The sequence below is a fragment of the Erpetoichthys calabaricus genome, chromosome 11 (assembly GCF_900747795.2).
Source record: "Erpetoichthys calabaricus chromosome 11, fErpCal1.3, whole genome shotgun sequence".
In the NCBI taxonomy this organism is placed as follows: Eukaryota; Metazoa; Chordata; class Cladistia; order Polypteriformes; family Polypteridae; genus Erpetoichthys; species Erpetoichthys calabaricus.
Window position 1 is genome coordinate 64199384 of NC_041404.2, and position 25774 is coordinate 64225157.

At 36.7% G+C, this 25774-nt stretch overlaps 1 protein-coding gene across 1 annotated transcript in view; it reads right to left on the minus strand.

The window, feature by feature from the left end:
* The window catches only part of fat2 (FAT atypical cadherin 2), a 203723-nt gene that overhangs the window by 165301 nt on the left and 12648 nt on the right, over window positions 1-25774 (minus strand). Inside the window, exon 2 of the mRNA XM_028813216.2 lies at window positions 7920-11225. Coding sequence (XP_028669049.2) covers window positions 7920-11187 — 3268 coding nt within the window. The 5' untranslated portion in view covers window positions 11188-11225. The remainder of the gene's footprint in view (window positions 1-7919; window positions 11226-25774) is intronic.

Genomic DNA, 25774 nt, shown 5'->3' on the forward strand with positions numbered 1-25774 from the left:
GTTCTTTACATCAAGACATGATAATTTATTCCATGTGTAGATGGTTCTTTGTGTGAAGAAAAAGATTTTAATATTGGTGTAAAATCTGCCCTTAACAAATTTCAAACCTTGTCCTCATATTTTTGTTGCAGAATTTATTTTAAACTAATGGCTGTGATCCACTGTACTAATTACTTTCATAACTTAAACACTTCAGTCATGCCTTCACTTAATATCCATTTGCTTAAACTGAAAAGTTTCAATTCCTTCAGTCTCTCCTCATAACTTGCATAGTAGTATTATCCAAGGTTATCTTAGAAAAACTAAATGCAACCCACCACTGTGCATAATAAGGCAGCCCAAAGTTAACAATCAAAATAAGTACTTGTTACTCAAATAACCATTATGTTTTTCCATTATTAAAAAAAACTCCCATATTTTTCATTGTTTTTGAAATGCTGTCTTTTATCCTTTACATTTTTTAAATAAAATTAAAATTGTAAAAAAGGAACATTGAACAAAACATTTACACTTAAATTCAAAAGAAAGTCCCCTATTCCCTCTAAAATCCCAGTGAACCTCACCCCAAATCCCAAAGTAAGAAAGAATGTCCTTACTAACTTCAAACCCAGACTTCCCCCAGAGTATACCCTCACTCAGCTCAGAAGCTGCAGTTTAAACAGTGTACTGAAACATTCCTGTAGTCTCTTTAAGAGTGACAAATTGCATGTCACTCTCAAAGTCTGGGATGATGTAAGGTCAGTAATGTGTATCAGATAACTCAAAAATCCTTGTAATTCTCGACTTTGTATTTAGTTTTTAAACGATTCAACAAAGAATTGCTTAGGTCTACATGCTGACTCAGGAATCTGACAGCTATTGGACCCATTCTTGCGTTGTCTAACATAAATTCTGTTCTTGCTTGACATTTGAGGACATTGATTTATCTTAATTGTGAAGTGCGTGCCAAAATATTCTTCTAAGAAGAACCTGAGATTCACATAAATAAATAGATTTAACTTGCAGAAAAACTAGTGAAGACACATTCATTTGTTTGTAGAGAAGTGTTCATATATGCATGTGAAGTTTTATAAATGAGGTCCATTCAGTGCACACAGTGAAAAAAAAAAAAAAATTGCTATAAGCTGTGACAACTATGAGCTAGATTTCAGAGGGATCGAGGAAACTAACCAGAATACACAAAAGATACACAGGCATGTGTAGGGCCATCTTACCAGCATTATAGGCCCCCAGGCAAAATAGTGCAGTGGGGCTCCTGTTTAGATAGCCCAACAGAAACATACAGAGGCATCAGAAACATCGTGAGCCCCTATGCTTCTGGGGTCCCCAACCAGTGCCAATTGTGCCCATACGTTAAGATGGCCCTGGGCATGTGTTTAAGAATGAAGAAGAATGATTAAAATTTGATTTTGAATTTTTGGTAGGGGACTTATATTTTAAATTTCTGTCTCAGCTATCTAGTTTGACGAATGGGTCTGAAATTAGGTATATTAAAAGAAAATGATGCCTAAGAACACCTCAGCTATGCCATGTTTGCATGGAGCTATAGCTGAAAATGTGGATTATCAATGTGTCCTATACTTTCCATTGGTTCATAGCTCACTGACTCAAATTGATACCTAGGTTGAGTAATCCCCTTTTAAACATATACAAAAGGAGTATTACAGATTAAGGTGACAAAATTGAGAAAATGTGAGAGGTCTTGTGTTTATCATTCATATTTGATAAACTCTATTGCAGACCAGCTGAGAATGCTTACATACAGTATAAATACATCTATCATGCACTAAAAGTAAATGAGAAAGCTATGCATAATTTATATGCATAAAAATACATGCTATATTAAATACAAAGTAAAAGAGAATGAATCTCAATTATTAACTAATAATTTTTAACCATTATAACTGAGATATGGTCATTTAACAATAGATGACAAGAAATCAAAACCTACAGGTAACAGCATTCATGGAGAAAATGAACCTCTGGAAGTCTTGACATCAGTTCTGATATCTGAGGCTACCCTCTACCTGCTGCACATATTTAATTTCATAAATAGATATTGAAAAGGATAATAAGAAGCCATTTAAATCTCTCAGGCATATCTTTTCACCCATTTGTTTCCTGAATTGTAATTTCCATTGCAAGACGCAGAACTTGTTCCAGCAGAATGTTGCAAAAAACACAAACCAGTTTTTAATATGAAGGAAGTTCATCAAATTACCTACACGCATCCACATTTAATCATACAGCACCGATAACGAGTCTTCAAGTGATCTATCATACAGACCTTTGGTATGTAACAGAAACTCAGTTTACCTGAGTAAAAACTCAAGGGGACACACAGAGACTGTGTAATCTCTGCTCAGATAGTGAATGGGCCAGAAATAAAGTCCTAATATATGTGGCTTTAAGACTCCACTGTTAACTGATATACTACTGTGCTGCTCTGACTTTCACAAAAATATCTTGTTATTATTTCGCTAATATTGTACTAGTTTAGGGTGGCACGGTGATGCAGTGGGTAGCACTGCTGCCTCGCAGTTGGGAGACCTGGGGACCTGGGTTTGCTTCCCGGGTCCTCCCTGCGTGGAGTTTGCATGTTCTCCCTGTGTCTGCATGGGTTTCCTCCCACAGTCCAAAGACATGCGGATTGGTGATTCTAAATTGGCCCTAGTGTGTGCTTGGTGTGTGGGTGTGTTTGTGTGTGTCCTGTGGTGGGTTGGCACCCTGCCTGGGATTGGTTTCTGCCTTGTGCCCTGTGTTGGCTGGGATTGGCTCCAGCAGACCCCCGTGACCCTGTGTTTGGATTCAGTGGGTTGGAAAATGGATGTACTAGTTTAGGTGCTTTTTGTCTATATCATGATGTTCAATAATTTGGTGGAAACCCAGAGTAGAGGTAGAAGCTAACAGTTTGTGTTTAGTTTTACACAATATATTAATCTGCCACACCTTTTCAGGACCCATGCATACCATTGGTGTAAGCTTAGAATGGAAACTCAAAGTACTGGTGGGAGTGATTTCCTGACTGAATGTGATACGGGTAGTGTTTGTAAAAGAGCTGTGTATTTAACATTGAGCAGGGTCCTTCAGTCTTAAAAGTATGTCAAAGCTTTCAAAGCATGAATCCAAGTCAAGACATGCTGTTGTCAAGGTAATATTACAAAAAAAGAAAAAATAAAGGAAGTTTAATACACAAGCTATCATCATTCATAAACCTCCTTAAGTGATAAATGTTCTAATGCTATATGTACATGTTGTCCTCCCCTGAGTGATTCTGCATTTGAAAATCTCACAAATTCATGTTTATTAATGCAAAAGCTAATGGTTAGTTCATCTATCTCACAGTTCGAGCTTGTGCACAGTATGTGCTGAGTCTGACGGTATTTCCAGTGCCTGAGCTGTTTTTTTTTTCATAGTATATAAGTTTGTTTCCACATACAAAGAACAACATGTTCATTAAATGAGCTACCTTGACCCATATGGGTGAGTGTGGATGTGTCTGTGAGTGTACTCTGCAAAGGACCGGCACTTGTCTACATGTGGCTTCTGCTTTGTGTCCAATGCTGCCTGGTGAGGTATTTGCACCCCTGGATGCTAAACTGGGGAAATGATATGTTACTTTCAGTAAAAAGAATGATGTCAGTCTGGGTAGCATATTTCACAACAACATGAAGGTAGGAAAGCTGCACAGAATTTGCACAGCGCAGTGCTACAATGTGTAGGTGTACATTACATAATCACCATGTTGATGAGCTGAAAAACCAGTTGGATAAATCGTCTAATTAGTCTTTTAATGATGGGTGTCTCTAGAATTTGTGTACAAGCTCTGGATGTGGAGTAGCCTTTGGTCTTCAGGGTATCCACATATGGTCTCAATCTAATGTTATTGGCTATGCTGCCCAGCACAGACATGATTCCGTATGCAGCTTTGTCCAGTCGATAGTGTAATCAGAAGATAATTATTATTCTGATGGACCACATTACCCAGTGATTAGAGCTTAGCAGACAAATGGGATTGCAAAGAAGCATTGTTTAAAGAAACACCTGTTTAATTTTTATTGCTAATGAATGAGCATTTTTATTGCTTATTTCATACTAATTATTAAGTAATTAGTTTCTACATTTTTTACTTTTTACTAGTGTGACTACTGTGTGGTGTCTCAGATCCCCAAACCCCAGACACAATTATACTGAACACAAGTTCAAAAGACTGTTAATTCAACAGAAATACATTTAAAGTAGGCTTCTATTCCACAATACAATATTCTAATAATTTCTCTCACCCTTTCTGTGTCTTCCTTATCCTCCATTCCTGACTCTAATTCAACTGGGTTAGACGGAGTGTCCCTTTTCATGCTAAACTTTGTGCCACAATATTACCTTCTGGAGAAATTTCTGTGCCAAGCAGAATCTCAGTAGGATGAGAGCCTCTACTGGCAGCTTGCCCTAGCAATGCCCAAGGACCCCAGGAGGGCTGTCCACTGGGATTGCAATTCAAAACGCAGCCCTGTGGGTATCGACATGGGAGGCCTAGCAGAGATGTGCTGCCATCTAGCCTACTGGGAAACACATGCCTCAGAGAAGCAGTTTCACTCTATCCTTCCATTAGCTCCCAGGGTTGAAATGGGAACACATGTCCATCCATTATGAGAGCTGGGTAACGGAATATTGTTCTTCCGTGTCTTGTGAATATTATGGGGCACAGTGGTAGTGCAGTTGCCTCGCAGTAAGGAGATCATGGATTTGTATTCTGGTCCTCTCTGCATGGAGAGTGCTTTGAGTAGTAAGAAAAGAGCTATATAAATGTAAAGATTTATTATCATTATCTGACTTCTTCGAAAAGTTGGGATGCCAACCCATCCCTGTCTTCTGAATATTATCTGAATTCTTGGAAAATTTTTAAAGTGTCAGTGATTTTTTATGTGTGCTCTTCTTTTTATTTCTGTGCCGCACCACTCTGCTCCAATTGTCCTTAGGCTTCAATGAGAATTCATACACTGGAGACTTGTTTTGACATGTGGGTGCAGAGGTATTGTAATCATAATTTTGATTAACATGCATTGTTCTTGTTCGATTTCAGTAACAATTAGATCACAAAAAAGTATATCTGACATTTTCAAACTATCTAACAACATTGAAACCTCCCTGTTGCATAAAAGAAATAGATTTTTCTTTTAAGTAATTTTACTCCTTTTGCCTGCAACAGACTAATGATTACATTGCATTTTCAAAAAATGACAAAATTCTTAATTAAAACGGAGATAACCTATAAAATATTAAAGGCTCCTGTTTGCAGCTTTTGAGGCACAACTAATAAATCAAACCCAGTATCTACCTCTAAACTCAATATCTACTGTAATTCATTATTTTTTATAAAAATTAGGTTTGAAAGATAAGATTGAAATGATCTTTTTTAATTGCCTATAGTTCCAGTTCTAGTGGAGTTTGAATTACTTTTAGCTAAACAGCTATTGTGTGATGTGCATATCAGGAATGTTACTGATAACAACCTAAAATAAAGTAGTAAAGGCGTTAACCATATTACCCATATTGAAATTATCCCATGTCAGTTTTCTTCTCAAAAAATCCTGATAAAGCCTTTCTGCCATGCACCATGCTTTAGTTTTATAAACAACTTATATTCCAGTTCAATACATAATGCATTTTGTTTCAATTTCAATATCTGAAGAAAAACACAAAAAATATTTTATAATTGTCTACATTGTGAACAGCATCTGGGGGTAGAACCTATCACGATAGCCTAGACTTAATTCTTCTATAAACCAAGCAAGCAATAAATAGATTTTTACACACAAAGGGTTCGCAATAGCACATGGCTTTTAATGACTTTAATGAAGGCAGGTTTTGATTTTTTTGGGTGAAGTGGGAGTTCACAATTAACCCCAGCTTATTAGCAGCGGTATGCCATTGTGTACAGTACCTACAGTCATATTATACCATTCCTTGGGGGTACCCTTATCTCATTTCCCTCAGTTTCGCAAACAATGGAGGCAACCAGGGTTACAGATCTATACCCTTAGGGTAAAGAACTGGAAGTCCAGCGGCCTCATTTATAAAGCTTGCGTATGTATAAATGAGACTCAAAATGTGCGTATGCAACTTTCCATGTAAAAGTCGGAATTTATTAAAAAAAAACTTTGACAAGGTAATGTGGATATATTTACTGCAACTCCGACCCATGTGTACCCATCATTTCAGAGAAAATGCGATATGACGACACCATTGACCAAGTAGGGAAATGCACCCAAATTAGATAAATGAGGACTTGTACACACAATAAATATCACGGAGCTGTTACAGTAATGTGCATTGATATGACAAACAAATTAAAGCTCACATGTGACGAATTTGATGCACAGACTATATTTTAGTTCCCTTTTTAAAGGGCCAATGCTGAGTATTTGCACTGAAGAACTTTTCTTTTTGTCAGTTTAGACTAACTGTTGTCACTTATCAGGGAAATAGGCACCAGGTCAGGAATACCTTAGCTAACTTTCAATCCATCATGCCAGTTGTGCTGGAAGCCATTAACTGACCAACCAGCTACGTTCTACATCCAGATTTTGTATGGTGAGGGTGCATTTACGTACATATAAAATAATATTTTATTACCATCATCAAAAGGCAATTTGCTTCAGTGTCCATTTTCTTAACATAATCAGAGCACTTTAATGCACTCATATTGCAATAAGGCCACTAAACAATAACAAAGCTGCTTTTATTATCCATAAGCAGTAACATTCTGTTAACATGCAAGATGCGAAGATAACACTGACAATCGTCAGGACTGCTCTGGCATAATGCTGCAAATATAGGCATCTCCAATTACAGATGCCATTCACAGATTGAAATCAGAGGGTGAAGATGTGTTTTTTTCTTCTCCTGTTATATGCACACTCTGACAGTGACTAGTGCCATTCAACATATTTGTGCTTGTTGCTCACAACCGCAGTAATGCCGCTGAAATAAAGGTTCTTTGTGTGCCTCTGATTTAGAGATGAGAACTTCTATCTTTCACTAAAACAACATTTATTTATATAGCACATTTTCATACACAATTTAGCTCAAAGGGCTTTACAATATAATAAAGAGAAAGTTATAAGAAAAAAAAGACAATTAAGATTAGACAATAACATTAAAGAATAATTAATTTGCACTTATGACATCAAAACCATAATCTGACTGCTGAATATGCACATTTTGCAATCTGCTATGGGCTGTATTTTATATTGTTGTATTGGCAGTCCCTTTTCTATAAAAATGTGTAGGAAAACTGAATGAAGATTTTGTAGCACAGCAGGTCAAATTCATACTGAAACTCAACACAACGCTTGTTGGTAAAAACTGAACACTGGTCCTGAACTACTATAGATGGAAAAAATAAAAATTAAGTGTTCAGTTAAAAAGGCATAAATATATACACTATGTACAATCTGAGCCAAAAAAATGTTGCATTGGTGAGATAAGAACCACTTGAGCAATCAATGTAATACATTGCAAGGTTAAGAGCACCATTACGTATGCAGGTAGTAAAGAGAACACCAATGTGATAAACAGTGTGCATAGCTGCTCAGAGTGGTTATGGCCAGAGGAAAAAATGGAGATTGACTGTGAGGTTTAATGAGGTTTGTAAGGCAGTCTACCTGATTGAAACAAGTGTCATTCTTCTACAGTCGGGCCTGGTATATCGTAGCACCTCTGTATATTATGTTGTAATTTTTGCTTTGGTTCTTTGATTGTGCATAATCTAGTCACAAAAAATAAATACCTTGTAAACGTTAATACATCTGACTGAATGTCATGCTATGTTTGAGGGTGCCCATGACTGCTCTCTGTAAAAATTTGTGGGAAACAGTATATCTAAAAAGTGATTTATCATTTTGAACGTATAAACTTACCTGTTTCCTGATCAATTGTGAAAACTCCAAACCCAGTACCATCACTAATAAAATATCGCACTTCGCCATCTTTTCCAGAATCCTCATCGAGAGCTGTTAATGTGGTGACTGTAGTCCCAATAGGGCTGCCCTCCTCAACACTTCCTTTGAAGACAAAAGAAGTGAAACGTGGGGCATTCAGATTCTCATTGATGTCTATTACTTCCACTTCAACAATGCAAGATGAAGACAGAGCTCTAGGCTTTCCATGATCAACGGCTCGTACAGTTAAATTATACTGACTCCTCTTCTCAAAGTCCAGTTCTCTTTCTAAGGTAAGAACACCAGTTGACGTGTCTAAATGAAACACTCCATTTTCACTGTTCATCAAGTTGTAGTTAATTTGTCCCCCAAGACCTAGGTCTAAATCATAACCTTCAACCCACAAAATCATGGTTCCAACTGGAAAATCTTCAGGAACTTGTACCTTGTAGGGTGCGGAAAGAAATCTTGGAGGGTTATCATTGACGTCCTCCACTGCTACTAAAATGTCTGCAGTTGACATTAGTTGAGGCTCTAGTTTTGCCTGATCCCTAGCCTCAATTTTTAGTCTGTAATATGGATATTGTTCTCTGTCCAGTGGTTGAATTATCCCAATTTCTCCAGTAAACTCATTAATAGTAAAAGTTTCAGTAGGTGTTAAAAAAGAATACTTAACTCTTCCATTATCTTCTAGGTCAGTGTCAGTCGCTGTTACTTTGAAAATGATCCTCCGTAACTCTGTGTCTTCAGAAACTGACAGGAAGTAAGCAGGCTGTTCAAACTTTGGTTCATTGTCATTGACATCTATAATGTTAATTGCTAAGAACTTCCATGAAGCCTTCTGTGGTGTTCCCAAATCATAGACAGTAATATTAAGAATATAAAATCCTTTTGTTTCTCGGTCTAAGTGAGAGAATACTTTAAGTTCACCTGTCTCCATGTTAATCAGAAAACAGCCATCTTCATTTCCATCAGAGATTACATACACTAGCTTCCCATTAAAGCCAGTATCCTCGTCATGTGCCACAATGTGGAGAACAGTTGAATTGATGGGAGTGTTTTCTTTAATATCAATTGAACTGGGAAGATTTTTATCAAATTTGGGAGGGTGGTAATTTACAATATATACATCGGAGAAAGTTTCATCATCTGCCGACTGAATTTTGGGCTTAATTGATTGAATAAGCATGTTAGTCAAATTTTTTAAAACCTGAGTCTCTTCACACTTCATTTTTTCACAAGCTTCTTCTTCAGTGGTCTCGGAAACAGTAATGTTAATATCTGTTGGTAGAGCATAGTTTTCTCCATCTGTGGCAGTTATTTTCAGGCTATATGAGCGTATCACATCATCAGGCTTATTCTGAGGAATTTGCTTCTGCAGCATTAGCATGCCAGAGGTTGGATTCAGGTCAAAGAGTCCTTGTTCATTGCCTGATACTATCTCATATCTCACTTGTTGCAGCTCATCCCAGTCAACTGCTGACATGATGCCAATACATGTACCTTGTTGAAAATTTGCAGGAATGGTTGCCTGGCATTTTATCCTTTCAAATTTCGGAATATTGTCATTTACATTATTCATAATAATTGTAGCAGTTGATTCTGTTACATGACTAAAGGGTGTTCCACTATCTGATGCCCAAATTCGAAGATGATACAAGCGTTGCATAAGTTCATAATCCAGTTCTTCAGAGGTGGAGACAACTCCTGTAAATGGATCGATCGAAAATGGTAATGGCCCTCTGTTCGCTATGGCATATGTCACAAAGCCTTTGCTTCCTGAATCACTGTCTAATGCTGTTACCTGTAGAACTTTTGTTCCAATTGCTACATTTTCAAAAACCGTTTCTTGATAAGAGGTCTGGCTGAACTTTGGAGCATTGTCATTTTCATCAACAATATCAATTATAACACGAGTTTTGGCTTCCTTGTTGGTTGTTGTCACATCAAACTCAAAGTGAGACTTCTTTTCAAAATCCATTTGTACTGCTGTTGTGATTAGGCCACTTTTGGAGTGAATCAAAAAGTTTGCACTGTCGTGGTTTTTAGATATAGCATAACTGATGTTTGAATGATCTGAAATCACCTTAGTAAGAACAACAAAACTTTTAGGAGGGGAAAATTCACTCAGCATAACATGGTACACTTCCTTTTCAAATTTAATGTTGTTGTCCTTTTGCACTGCTATGTACAAGCTCTTTATGGGTGAAAGTAAAGGGGGTCGGCTGTTGTCTTTTGCCTGAAATGAAAGATTTAAGCCATTGGGATAATTTAGCCAATTAATACTTCTAATTGAAATCAACTTGTATTCCTGATTCTTAAAGTCCGAAGGGATAACTTTAAAATCGGCAAATTGATTACCAGCTATAATATCTACTGACTGAACCTTTTGTTCAGGGCCAGCAACAAACACGGTCATAATTGCATTAAGAAACTCCATTTCATTCTTAGCACTAGTGACGTCTATTGATGCAATTATTGGTGGTTTAGAGTCTATCTTTTCTACATTAATAGTTACCCTGGCTACATTTCCAAAGCCCTTTGTTCCTGAAATCTTCTTCATTCTGTCTTCAGCCAGTACATGAAATTCATATTTGGGTGAAAGGGTATAGTTCAAGTATTTTGACAAAATGATTGTACCAGTGGAAGGATGCACCATAAAAGCCTGCAATTTTTCTGGGAAGGAAAAGTAGAATTCAGAGTTGCTTCCAAGATCAGCGTCAGTGGCACTCACTCTGACAAGGCTTGCTTTCAAAGGTGTGTCTTCCGACACTGTGACACTATAAGAAGCAGGGTAAAATAGCGGCTTCAAGTCATTTGCATCCAGGACACGAATAATAACTTTAGTTCTTGCTTCGTAATCATAGGTCTTTTCGGTGCCTTGAATAGTCAGAGTGTATATGTCTCGCACCTCTCTGTTAAGCATTGCTGTGTTACTGCTTCGAGTCTTGATCCTCAGAAAGCTGAAATCTCCAACTGTATATTCCTCTGTTTTAAAAAGATTGCTTTCATCTCCAGAAAAGATCTTGTACTTAATAGTCCAAAGAGGATCTTTGATGTAAATTCCCATTTTCACATTGCAGTCTATGTATGTCTTCGGGATGGAATTTTCATTTATTGTGGCATTATAAAGGTGGTGGGTAAACTGGAACTGTGAGAAGCCCTTTTCTGGGCCTCTATTGCAGTGGCAAAAGGGCAGAATCATTGCTATGACAGTCGAAAGAAGAACTGTCATTGGGATGCCCATTATGTCCTCATAAGAACTTCATTGATCTTCAGTTAGACCTAAAACAAGAATAGAAAAATAAACATTTACTTCAATGAACAGCACCACAATTTCATTCAGACACATTCTGAAGCACTTTACATTAACTGTACTCTTAGATTACACAATGGCTAAGTGATAAGCCATCCAGTTCCCACCAAGGCACATTATCCTGCTATCTTCACTTATTTGCTCCACGTTCTTTAGTTACCTTCCATATCCCAAAGATGTACTAATTACATGGATTGACAATTCTGAATTGTCCCTACATGAGAAAGTGTGGAAATGGTAGTGAGTGTGCCCTGTAATGAGCTGGTACCTTATCCAGTGATGGTTCATGTTTATCATCCAATGCTTCCAGGATAGGCTCCTGAACTGTAGAATGTGTGTTTGAGAAATGTGTAATGTAATATAATCCACACATCCTTTCCCTACATGTTTTCCTGTTGTGAATAGTATGTTCATTACAATATAAGCATTTGAATATTTAATATGCTATTGTTACTCAATCTACATTGTTTTCTTAATTATTTTCATGCAGTTGGTGTTTCATTTTTATATCCAAAATAAGATTTTTAAAACTTACATTACATACATGACATTTTTAAACATGCCTAAATCAGTTAGGGTTGGGAGGCTGGAGCCTTTGATGGCAGGATCAGGTAAAGGTAGGAACCAGTTCTGGTCAGTGTACAAGAACATCACAGTGCTCACCCATGCACTGAGCCTGGTTTGACTCATCATTTAATCACACACTCATCTTTATCACGTGGAAGAAAAACCCTAACATGGAAATTCCACACTTACAGTGACAGGGTACAAGGTTCAAACCCAGAATGCTGAATTCATGAGCTATCAGTGCTAATTGACCAAATTACATCATACAGTGATAACTGAAAGTAATAACACTTATTAAACATCTGCAATGATAAAAGTATATCTGATGAAATCAAAGTATAGTATAACATGTGTGATAAATTCCAAATAAACTCCTTGGATTGGCCTCTTTTGCATACATCTGTTTACATCAAAACTTACTATGAACCTAAGAACAATTCTCAATTTTGTGTTCTCAGAATCAAGAGATTGCAAACATACTGTAAAGCGTAACAAAAGTTTAAATTACCCGCAATTTGCTTCAGGGTTGGTCACATAATAAACAATACATTTTCTCTAATGTACTTACTGAGATGTTCATGTTACTTGTGTTTTGTATTATAAGTAAATTCTTGAACATGAATTTTATAGAAACGTTATAATCATTATGCTATGCAGATTAAAGATGGCATTAGTTATTAAAATAAATAGGTTAGTTGTGTTTGGAAAAATGATGAATGGATGAAGACAATGTTTTGATAACATGGCTATCCCTGAGTTTAAAAGAAATGAAGGGCAATTTGAATGTTAATAGTAGCCCACAATGAACTACAAAGTATTACTTCTGTACACATCATAATGAACTCTGTTTAGATTTTTCTTAATTTTCGGTGTCATAAAATGTCCATTGAGATTCCCATATGCCTAGCATACACTGTATAGATTGGGTATGTATTGTATATAAAACAGTGACATTTAGTTATATCACAGGTCATATCTTTCATTAGCAATGACTAGTCCCTGTCTGCATCACACTCAAGCTGTCTACCCTGACCAGAAAATATGTTAACTTACAGCGATAATAGCACCCATCTATCTAAACACTTACTGCATGTCATCTGCTTGTTTCTAAAAGGTATGTCAGCACCAGTACCAACACGTTACAACAGAGTCAGTAAATACCCTGTTCAACAATAAAGACTTTCCAGCAGGCTCCAAAAAACACTTTAAACAAGTGTGAAAATTTTCATAAGAAGATACTGCATTAGGCGTTCAACATTACTTCCATCCATCCATCCATTTTCCAACCCGCTGAATCCGAACACAGTGGTCATGGGGGTCTGCTGGAGCCAATCCCAGCCAACACAGGGCACAAGGCAGGGAACCAATCCCGGGCAGGGCGCCAACCCACCGCAGTCAACATTACTTGAGCTTTGAAAATGTTTAATTTTTTAAGAGTTTCCTAATTGTTTACTGAACTGCCATTTTAAGAAAAAAATCAGATGTGATTCATTGTTCTGTGCTGACTTCATTTAATTTGGCATATGGGGCCTTTAAAGTGTATTGTAACTGTAACTAAATGTACTGTATTCTTAACTTCGGATGTGGCTTGTCTCCCACTTGGGACAGAATCCAAGCTCTAAGACTCTTAGTTGGACAGTGGACTGGATGCCCAAATGACCTAAGTGGCTTTGCTAATGAAGATATTCTCTAACTCAAGTGAATAGAATTTTTATTGTAATGTGTTAATGGTGTCATCACTTATAACAGACTAAAATGCTGTTAACACTCTCACCCTCTCCTTAAATTCATCATTTTCAAATATGGAAAACATGCACACATTTGATGCCACTGCAGCCAAGACAGAGTACACTTACACTACCTACTGACTGAGGACACAAATAAAGGTTTGTCAGATGAAGCTTTACTGTCCACCACCTGGAATCAAACACTGGTGCTCATTCTCCTGGCTCTGCCTCATATTAGACAAACAAGCCATCTAACCATTTCACCTAGTCTTGTACAGCCCTGACGGCTTGTAGATCATTTTCTGTCATTGCACCACATGAGTGTTGCATGCGATTACAGTGTGTTTCCCATGACTTAGTATATCTAATGCATTTGCCTGTGAATAAAAGTATCTGCTAAGGAAGTACATGTAAATGTAAATGTAATTAGTCTAATGGTAAGGCCTTTCTAATATAAACAAAAGTTCATTCAAAAAACACAAATAATTCATTATCACAGAATGAACATAAATGCAATCTAATTCAAAGTAAATAAAATTTACAAAAATATAAAATGTTTTACTTTTCGAATATGCTTCCTTTTCTTTTGCAAATACCCAGTTGTTCTGCTTTTGTTTTCCTGAAATGTAAAGAATTTAAATGACCCAATTTAACTGAGAGGTAATAAATCATTAGCTATGGCCTCCAGGGAAAACAGTCTTGCTTATCCACAATAAATTAGCATACAGAGCTGTAATTATAAGCAAGCTGTAATTTTGAATATAAGTAAAAAAACAATTTAGAGAATTAAAATGTACCTGCATATAATGGACATGTTTTTAAGAAAATCCTCAGAAATGTAGATTTGTGTGTATTGGTCTTTCTTAGATTTCAATGCTTGAAAGAGATTTGCTTCAATGTGCAGGTGTTTCTTTCCTAATATTTAATTTTATTATTAAAAACCTAATTTCAGCATTTTGAAAATTCCAACAAGACAAAATAATGAAAAAAGTCTGAATAGCGTAAGCCACCCTAATCCGTGCTGTACATTATCAACAACAATTGTTCAGTTAATTATTTGAAACATTAAAATATGTACTTCAGTTTAAATGTTTAAAGTCTATATATTCTTGACTATAATATAAATTTGTCATTTTTCATCGGCTGACAGAGGTCCATAAATGATCAAAAATCAAATAAGTAATTCTTATGCACAGAAAATAACATCACATTCGTAATCACTGACCTTGAAATAGTTATACCCCTTGTGCTTATGTCTGAAATTGATAATTTTTAACTTTCTGGACGTGACTCAGAGGTTGTGAAGAATCAAATGTCAAAAATATCATATGAGTAAGCAGCAAGCCTAAAGTGACACTCCACATGCTTATATTACTGATCCTCATTTTTTTCAAAGTTATGTAAAAAGAAGAAACTTTGACCCATAATATCCCATTCTGAGGTTGGCCCCTAGGCTCAGTTAATTTGGTATGCACAACTTTAAGTCCTTTTGATCATATCTACTAAAGACACCTAATACTTTCCGCTTTATCATAAGGGTGCAATTTCCTGCACAAATCATGCTCCTAAAATGGTCTAAAAATGTGCCTTTTGGTCTAGAGGGCCAGAATTAGGAGAGAACCCCAAAAAGATCAACATCAAGATGCATCAAATTGTATGTCATATGTGGGGATCTGTCTCGTACCAGTGGATCAAGAGGGGCCGGACAAAAAACACTGAAGTGATTTCAAAGCCAAGTAATTCTTATGAACACAATTATGCTTCATTGAACCTCTCTTTATCTTAACTCAAAACTAGACTCAATTTCTGATGATTCGGTCATTCTAAAATGAATTGTAATGAAGGGTGTCTGATTTGCTTTTAATTCTTTTATTGGGTGGCACAGTGGTGCGGTGGCTAATGGTACTGCCTCCTTGTTCCTTTCCTTGCTTGCTGTCTGAGTGCAATCTGCACATTCTCCCCATATCTACTTTTTGCCCACATCTCTAAAGATGTTTGTTTTAACTTGTGATACTAAATTGGCCCTTTGTAGGAAAGCAAGAGTAGGTGCTGCTATGGACTGGTGACATTCCCAAATGTAACTGTTGGCATAGGCTCTGGACTGCCCAGAACCTGAATTAAATTATGCAGGTTTAAAAATGTTATGTTAAATTATTACCATTTGAAGTTTTTAAACATTTTCTATTAAGCATCATGACACTGTCCATACACAATACATTGTACTATTATCCATAGTTTTGTGCAAATTCACATTTTTAATACTTGTAAAACATAAAATAAGTTTTGCAATATTTAATGAAAACACATTAACTGTGAGCCCCTCAAGCTTCATGTACCGGTATTCAGTTTCTTTTCAGGTCACTACCTCTTTGGCATTTGTACAGTACATTCTGTTTTTCTCCTCATGTCTTTTGTCTGGTTAGTGTAGTTGCCTCCTATTGTCACATATATTTACGTTAACTTGATTGGTCACTCCAAATAGGTTGTGTGTGAGTAACAGTGGGCATGTGCAAGAATGAGTGTGCCATAGGATGGAAAACTGCACCATCAGGTTTTGTTTCCTGCCTTCAGTTCAGTCTTTGCACTCCATGACTCTTTAAATGACAAAGCAGTGTTAGAAAATGGATGGATGGTTCACATGTTTAATTTGTGGGTTGAACAGTTATTATTCTTGTAAACCATCCATCCATCCATTATCCAACCCACTATATCTTAACACAGGGTCACGGGGGTCTGCTGGAGCCAATCCCAGCCAACACAGGGCGCAAGGCAGGAACAAACCCCAGGCAAGGCACCAGCCCACCGCAGGACACACACACACACACCAAGCACACAATAGGGACAATTTAGGATCGCCAATGCACCTAACCTGCATCTCTTTGGACTGTGGGAGGAAACCGAAGCACCCGGAGGGAACCCACGCAGACACGTGGAGAACATGCAAACTCCACGCAGGGAGGACCCGAGAAGTGAATCCCAGGTCTCCTTACTGTGAGGCAGCAGCGCTACCACTGTGCCACCGTGTTGCCCTTCTTGTAAACCATTGTTGGTTTAATTTTTAATTTTTTGGAGGCATCAACTAGCAATGTCCAGGGCTGGGGCACTGATCAAATTTTTTGAAACATAGCCAGCTGTCTTCCCATGTACAAGGTGGGAATCAGTGCAAAAATGTTTCAGAGGTAGGTTCATTGCTGTGAATTTGTGTATCAGTCAAACACACACACAAATATTTATCTTCATATATTAGATAATGCATGATCTGATATTATAAGTGTTAATTGCACTAACATATTTTAATTGCAAAAAGATACTGGTAATGGCTGAGTTCTTCTTTTCAGTGTTTAATCTGATGTCTTGGTCACTTTGTAAAAACAAAATCAAATTTCTCACTTGAGACATTACATGTGAATTGAATTGTGTGTTGTTTCTTTTGTAATGTTCTGGATTATCTGTGGAATCAAAAAACTTTAGTTTCTTTCTTGTTCTAGCTAGCCTTTCTTGTCCTGCTATCATAGTTAACACATGTCCAGAAAACTGGGAATGCCCCAAGGTTAGCACTGGGGAAATACAGGTGCTGGTAATAAAATTAGAATATCATGACAAAGTTGATTTATTTCAGTAATTCCATTCAAAAAGTGAAACTTGTATGTTAGATTCATTCATTACACACAGACTGATGTATTTCAAATGTTTATTTCTTTTAATGTTGATGATTATAACTGACAGCTAATGAAAGTCCCAAATTCAGTATCTCAGAAAATTAGAATATCAATTAAGACCAATGCAAAAAAAAGGATTTTTAGAAATGTTGGCCAACTGAAAGGTATGAACATGAAAAGTATGAGCATGTACAGCACTCAATATTTAGTTGGGTCTCCTTTGGCCTGGATTACTGCAGCAATGCGGCGTGGCATGGAGTTGATCAGTCTGTGGCACTGCTCAGGTGTTATGAGAGCCCATGTTGCTCTGATTGTGGCCTTCAGCTCTTCTGAATTGTTGGGTCTGGCGTATTGCATCTTCCTCTTCACAATACACCATAGATTTTCTATGGGGTTAAGGTCAGGCGAGTTTGCTGGCCAATCAAGAACCAGGTACTGGTAGCTTTGGCACTGTGTGCAGGTGCCAGGTCCTGTTGGAAAATGAAATCTGCATCTCCATAAAGTTCGTCAGCAGCAGGAAGCATGAAGTGCTCTAAAACTTCCTGGTAGACGGCTGTGTTCACCTTAGACCTCAGAAAACACAATGGACCAACACCAGCAGATGACATGGCACCCCAAACCATCACTGACTGTGGAAACTTTACACTGGACCTCACGCAACGTGGATTCTGTGCCTCTCCTCTCTTCCTCCAGACTCTGGGACCTTGATTTCCAAAGGAAATGCAAAATTTACTTTCATCAGAGAACATAACTTTGGAGCACTCAGCAGCAGTCCAAAGGCGAGACGCTTCTGACGCTATCTCTTGTTCAAGAGTGGCTTGACACAAGGAATGCGACAGCTGAAACCCATGTCTTGCATACGTCTGTGCATGGTGGTTCTTGAAGCACTGACTCCAGCTGCAGTCCACTCTTTGTGAATCTCCCCCACATTTTTGAATGGGTTTTGTTTCACAATCCTCTCCAGGGTGCGGTTATCCCTATTGCTTGTACACTTTTTTCTACCACATCTTGTCCTTCCCTTCGCCTCTCTATTAATGTGCTTGGACACAGAGCTCTGTGAACAGCCAGCCTCTTTAGCAATGACCTTTTGTGTCTTGCCCTCCTTGTGCAAGGTGTCAGTGGTCATCTTTTGGACAACTGTCAAGTCAGCAGTCTTCCCCATGATTGTGTAGCCTACAGAACTCGACTGAGAGACCATTTAAAGGCTTTTGCAGGTGTTTTGAGTTAATTAGCTGATTAGAGTGTGGCACCAGGTGTCTTCAATATTGAACCTTTTCACAATATTCAAATTTTCTGAGGTACTGAATTTGGGACTTTCATTAGTTGTCAGTTATAATCATCAACATTAAAAGAAATAAACATCTGAAATACATCAGTCTGTGTGTAATGAATGAATCTAATATACAAGTTTCACTTTTTGAATGGAATTACTGAAATAAATCAACTTTGTCATGATATTCTAATTTTATGACCAGCACCTGTATGTCCAGATGTTTTCAACCCTTGCTTACTTTAGAGTTTAGAAAAGTAGTCTAGACTTCCAAAAATCAGACATAATCAGATGGACTACATTATCAAATGAACTGGAAACTAACAAGTTAATAATGGCAAAGTTAAAATTTGAGTTCCAGTGTCTTATTACAAGCCCATTTAGCATTATGATGTCTAATCTATGGATTCTTTCCTGAGAACTCACCTTTTCAGTACTGGTATTCACTGCCTTATGATATCTATCATCTCTTTCTAAAAGTCGATGTTTGTTAAAACACACCTTATAGTTTAATATCCTGCTTGGATACCAGTATATTTATTGACTCATTTAAGTAGTACTAGGGTGTTGTACCGTGTTAGCCATTATGAATGTAGAGAAAAGCCAAGCAAAATGACACCTTTTATTGGCTAACTAGAAAGATTACAATATGCAAGCTTTCGAGGCAACTCAGGCCCCTGAAAGCTTGCATATTGTAATCTTTCTAGTTAGCCAATAAAAGGTGTCATTTTGCTTGGCTCTTGACTCATTTAATATAGAATTATATCCATATTATTGATTGTGTATTCTGCTTTGTTATGTTGCATTACTTTGAAATTTATTTAAAGCACATTGCTATAATTCCCTTTATAATAAGCAAATTATCAGTATGTGGTCATGCCACATGCACTTCAGAACAGGTCATCTACCTGAAGCTAAGCATGTTCAGGCCTGGCCAGCCCTTGAATTGGAGACCAACCATCAGGAAAAGCTTGGGTTGCTGCTGGAAGAGTTGTTGACAGGGCTTAACCTGTGGTCTCAATGTGGATCCCGATGCCCCAGTGCAGTGACAAGGACACGGTGCAGTGAAAATGTAACCATCCTTCAAAAGAGACATAAAACCAATGTCCTGAATCTCTGTGGTCATAAAAGATCCCTGGAGATCTTTCATAAAGGTAGGGTTTATCCCTCTGTTCTGGCTAAATTGCCCACCATGGCCTGGTCATTCTGGCCCCCTAATAATCCCATGTGACTAACTGTATTTCACCAATTCACCACCTAACAGCTAATGTGTAGTGAGCATACTGTTGCATCATCCAGGTGGATGCTACACGTTAGTGATGGTTTTCTCTATGAAAAGCGCTTTGAGTAGAGAGAAAAGTGCTATATAAATGTAAAGACTATTATTATTATTATAATTATTATTAAACTTTTCAGTTAAGATAGATTCCATGTGTCAATTCCCAAAGTGCTATGGATACGAATGTCTTACACTTTTCTAGAAGAACTGGTTATATTCGAATAAGTTAATACCCCTGGTTTGGTGGAGAGAAAACATGAAACTATCATGTGAACATGGATATTGTTCACAGCCTATAGCTGACCAGGCCTAAAATATAAACTCAGAGCTTAACTTACATGAAAGTGTATTTTCATGCTCGCATAAAAATCTTGGTAACACTCATTTTAGGTATTGCCATAATGCACCTATTACTCTTATGTAACAAGACCTTAGCAAAGACGTGTTTTGGTGTTAATAACACTTACAGAGAATCAGAAAGTGATTATTCGTTTGTGCAGTCTGAACTACTACAATAACTTTCCTTTGGAATGACCAGAAGTGGCTTAAGTGAGATACATTTCTCTTTATATTGCATACTTCAGTATTAAGACCTTGAAATCCCTCATATTCATAAGTCATTTTTCCAGTGTACGAAAGGCTGTTAATACTCCACAGTGCACAGAGATGAATAGCCTATTTACTGATAGCTTATAAGTGTAATTAAGATTAAAAGAATCCTTTGATAATGTCACGTTACATAAGAGTAAATGACTAATAGATGCATTATTGCAGTACCTAAACTAAAGTGTAACCAATATCTTTAAAAATGTATTCAATATGTTCTTGAAAATAGTTGATCATGGCATCTGAATGGGTGGTACTAGTAAACAGTTAATAATAACCACCTACAGTTGGTGCCGTCATCTTCTGCTGTATTAAGTCTCATGCCATATGTTGTGTTTTGAAGGCATTTGTTGCCTCAGCATGAAGAATGACCCCTATACGCATGACGCTCATTGCTCTGATTCACTTGGACAGGAAGGACAAGACTGCTACTTTGTTTACAGGGAGGTCAGATTGTCACAACATAAGTTAAATAATCATTTCTTATTGTTGAGAAACATCACACTTGAACATGGCAAGGGAATAGTGACTGAAATTAGAAAGCAGAGAACACATAAAAAGTACAAAGAAAGAACATGAAATGTAACCAGAGATGTAAAGCTAACTAAACAATTTAAACATATCATAAACAGACATTTAGAACATAAAAATAAACAGAGAAGAAGAGTATGAAAGAATACGTTTAGAACATGAAAACACATATTAACAGGTAAAACAAAGTATGACAAAACAGAAGAAGTTCAATACAAGACCACATCAATTGATTTTTATTTTATATTGACATTTAGGGTAAGCATTATCTCTAAGCACTTTACGGAGCAAAAATGTTTACAGTACAATAATGGTAAAAGAGCAGGGTTAAGCTAAACAATGCCAGCACGGTGCTACTGGATTAAGCAAATCGGCTTTTTCAGCCTTAATAAGCCTATTTATATTTGCTAATTTAAAATTTAAAAACTGTGATAGAACAATGTTTATTTTATAGACGTACGCTAGTGAAGACGTGACACAATGGTTAGCACAGCTGCTTTGCAGACCCAATTAATTACAGGTAGGTCTAACTCACACAACTGGACATTGTTTCTGTGCAGATTGCAAACTCTCCCTTTGTCTGCATTGTTTTTTTCTCCAGATACTTCAGTTTTCCCACTGCGTCACCAAACTCTTATGTGTTAGGTCATTTGGAACTTCTAAAATGGCGTTGTGTGAGTGTAAGCACTGATGTCTGCTAAGTAGACCATAGAGGTTTTTTTCTGCCTTGTGGCCAGTGCTGTTGGGATATGCTCCAGCCCCTCACAATTGACTTCGATTAAACAGTTACAAGAATGTCATGTTAAACTGTTTGGATCAGGGGTCTTATTTTATGATTTCATCTCTTTGATATGTATGAAAAAGCAGCTGAACATTATGTCATATTAAAGATTTCTGCTTTCCAGCAGCAAGAAGTTGGAATATGAAATCAAATACAGAAGAGTGTGGCCTTGTAAAATGACTTAAGGATAGTTCTGAAGTGAATTTATTCTCTTGTTCTTTAGGTACTTACTGCATATGGGCAAAAATCAGCTAAAAGCATAAAACTAAATAGTGTAGTGTTTTTTCAAGGTAGATTCTGGTCTGCCACAGATACTGGGAAATTTCATCAATCTATTTGAAATTATGTAGACTATTGTGATGAATGACAGAAATAAAATGTACATTAGAAATCAATCAATCCATTTGAAATTATGTAGACTATTGTGATGAATGACAGAAATAAAATGTACATTAGGAATATTCATATATCAAGTATGAAAAACAAGCACTGTCTCTCACAACATGTAAGATAGTTATAGAGTGGCTCACATGGCTCACTTTATTCCATACAAATCAAAATATTTAATGCAAAAATCCCTGGTATCTGAATTCTAGGGTACTACTAGAGCATGCATATCTTACCTAAAAATTAAAGAACAGTTCCATTAAGCAGAAGCATGCAATGTAAACACCAGCAGCTGCTATACTTGCACACGGTTAATATGTGCAAATATTTTCCCATAATTAATTTAAAAATTCAGTATTGTACCTTGCACTGTTATTCATTAAATGTTGGACCACAGTACAGAAAGTTCTGATTCCTAAACACTTTGAATCAGATTAAGCAGGTTGCATAAAGGCATAAAGTAAAAAAAAAAAATGGGAACAACAGGAAGCAATGTCAAAATGTTGCATGATGAAATGGGCATGATTTTTAATTTTTCCTGAAGTTATGTGGTTGGAATTTACTGTTAATGGAGCACAATGTGAAAAATATTTAGAAGATGGATGGCTTAAAATATAAGGTGACTGTATGGCTATGCAAGAATAAAACTTGAATAATATTTCATAACTCGATGATTCCTCATTTAAAGTTAATAAGAAGCTGAACTTTTGATGCTTACACATTTAACCATACACTTCTATCAATCAAACTTGATATAATGCAGCTATTTGTACATAATAAACATCCTAGAAGCGTGCATTTCTCTCATTTACTCACAAAACTACTGATAAGCACACTTCCTGCTCTTCACAAATCTTTTCAAGAAATATGTCACAACATGCAGGAAGATTTATTGTTATAAGGAATCATGCAACATGCACATTGAAAACATGCCAAATAAAATTTTCAACAGTAAAATATTGAACATGACACAGACACGAATGTTTTGGACTGCAGTCACTTTCACACTAACTACAGATGACCATAGCTGGGGGTTCACTGACTTTGGCCCATAGTCTCCCACGCATTGTCAGTGTTTGGTGACCGAATCAAAAGTGTCAGCCAACAAATCAAACAGTTGTTCAGTTTGGAGTCAGTCTGAAGCCCTAATATGGTATGCCTGCATGCCGCTTTGTGAAAAAGACAAAGATAGCTTGAAACACACTATATGAATGTGCTAGGAGAAACATTTCTCATTCTTATTTCATATCTGCATGCTTACCTCTGCTGTTACTAAAGTTACACATTCAGTACATGGTAATAATGCAGAGTTATACCTGAGGTAATGGATGTAATTACCCAGTAATTCTAGTTTAAGTCTGCCATAATAATACTAAACTGCAGTTAGTTGAAGGGGACCTGTTGTGACAGATAACAAAAAAACGCACAGAGGCAAATACAGAGAGTACTGTGTCCTGCACAAGTGAAGGTAACTCAGTACATTTTGTTCGAGGGTGACATGTGAAGCAGTATGCACAACTCAATGCAAACTCATTAATGTGAGTTCCTGTGAAAGTCTTTACCTGCAAATCCTTTTCAATGACTTTTAAGACTAATTATTGCACTTGAAATTATATAAGTGTGCTATAGCAAAGGAAGAGAATCATTATGTTTTAATATTTATAATTTATTTTTAAAAAGTCTGCATAATTTTCATTTCATTTTTACATTGTTCGATTTTGGCTATTAGCCAAACACAAAGAATTGCCTGCTAAGCATGTTAAAATTACATAATGTAACACAACAAAGTCTGCAATATTATAAGGAGATAGATACTTTTATATAAAATATATGTGACTACAGTATCGTTATATTTAAACTAGCTGTGTAAGCCCGTGCTGCAAAAAGCCCGGGCTCCTAGAAACTATTGAAATCATCAGAAAAAAAAAAGAAATGCAGAGTCGGTGGTTTCGTTTTGCAGACATGCTCGCCCCCCTTGTCTATCAGCGGCTAAGCGAGTTTGTCTCTGACTTGCTAACTTGAGGCCGTCTTTCTGGCTCTTTGAGCTGCATTGCTGTAGCCTCACACTTCCGGGCTGCCGGACAGACAGACACACACACACACTTCCACGCGTAGACATTTATATATTAGATACCTTTTAGCCTGCTTTGAAGCAGGAGTAAAAAATAATTTTAAAACATTTACAATTACAGAGTACAGTGAAATTCTTACTGGCATATGCTAACCAACATGTAACATGTTGCCAATCCCCAGTGCCATGATTATCGAGTATAACTACCTTACTTTGAAACTTGTGTTGTGAGTATCTTCAGGTAAGGAAAACACATCTGTCATAGATGGCTAAAAAAATTGCATGAATAAATATATAAAGAAATAACTAATAAAACACATTCATACAATGACAGAAACAGCAATTTAAACTCACAAATCATTTTAATCTACTTTGTTTTTCCACTTTATCTAAAACAGTAATCTACTATTTAATAGTCCCTCTGAGCAATCTAATTGGTTAGTTTGGCTTTGGGTGTGATTGGTCAGTTTGGCTTTGGTGACACAATCGAAAGAGGCAGTGTAAGTGTGATTTGCACGAGGATGAGTAAAGGCGTACAAGGCACACTGAGAGAGTCACCATTAAAGATAGAAAGTATAAACCAGACAGGAATCCAGAAAGGCACTTTACAATGACAGAGTCAGATCGCGCTCAAGAGAGGCTGTACCATCAAACAGAGGTTCACATACACATGAATACAGAGGAAATGTGGTGAAGGTATGAATAGAACATAAGACAGATTAATTAAAAAAAAGATGTACTAGTACCTTCCTTTGACAGGTACTGTGGCTAGTGAATTTAAAATTCTACAAAACAACATTAATCCAGCCATTGAACAACCAATGAAACTTATAAATGACCACAATACAACAACAAAGACATGGCAGAGTAAATGTGTGACTAAAATGTGAGTAGGTGCACTGCTTGTATTTTTTTAAGAAGTGAATACTATATAATTTTCTAATTCAAGGTCCTGAGCCAATTATGTATTGATCTTTATTCTAGTCAGGTGTGGCTTGTCATGCAGTGTTATTAGTAGTCCTGCAGCCCTAAAACTCAAGTTAGATTAAAGAGAACTCGCGGCTCTACAAACAGCTGCCAGACAGGCAATTTTCCTATTAATGCCAGTCCATTCAATGTGTTTTTAATTGATATGGAAACAAAATAGTAAAATACAACATACTATACAATTTTTTTAATTAAGAAAATATACAGTATTGTCAAGGTTTGCTGGGTTGAATGTTTAACTGTTTTTAACAGTGTTTTATAAAAAAGAAGCATTTACTTTTAATGGCTTTCATAAGTTTATAATTTTCAAGGTAAGCCATGATTATCTGCTTATTCAGTGGCAAAACAGTACCAGAATTTGATTCCTCAACAGCATTAGATTTTGAATTCAAGTGCCATCTTTTGTATTTCTTTAAACAGCCCTTTACTAAATATTTTTCATTAATACCTTTCATGAATTTCAGCTTAAAATGCAGCCTTTACAAAATATTACAAAATAAGCTTTCCTGTGCTTTTTCACACACTTTTAGTCTCTTGTGAAATCCTCAATGATGAATAATTTCATATCATTTCAGCTATAGTGAATAAGAACAAATACTCCAGGATCATAATTCATCAATTTCCCTAAGTTCATTCTCATACAGAATACATCA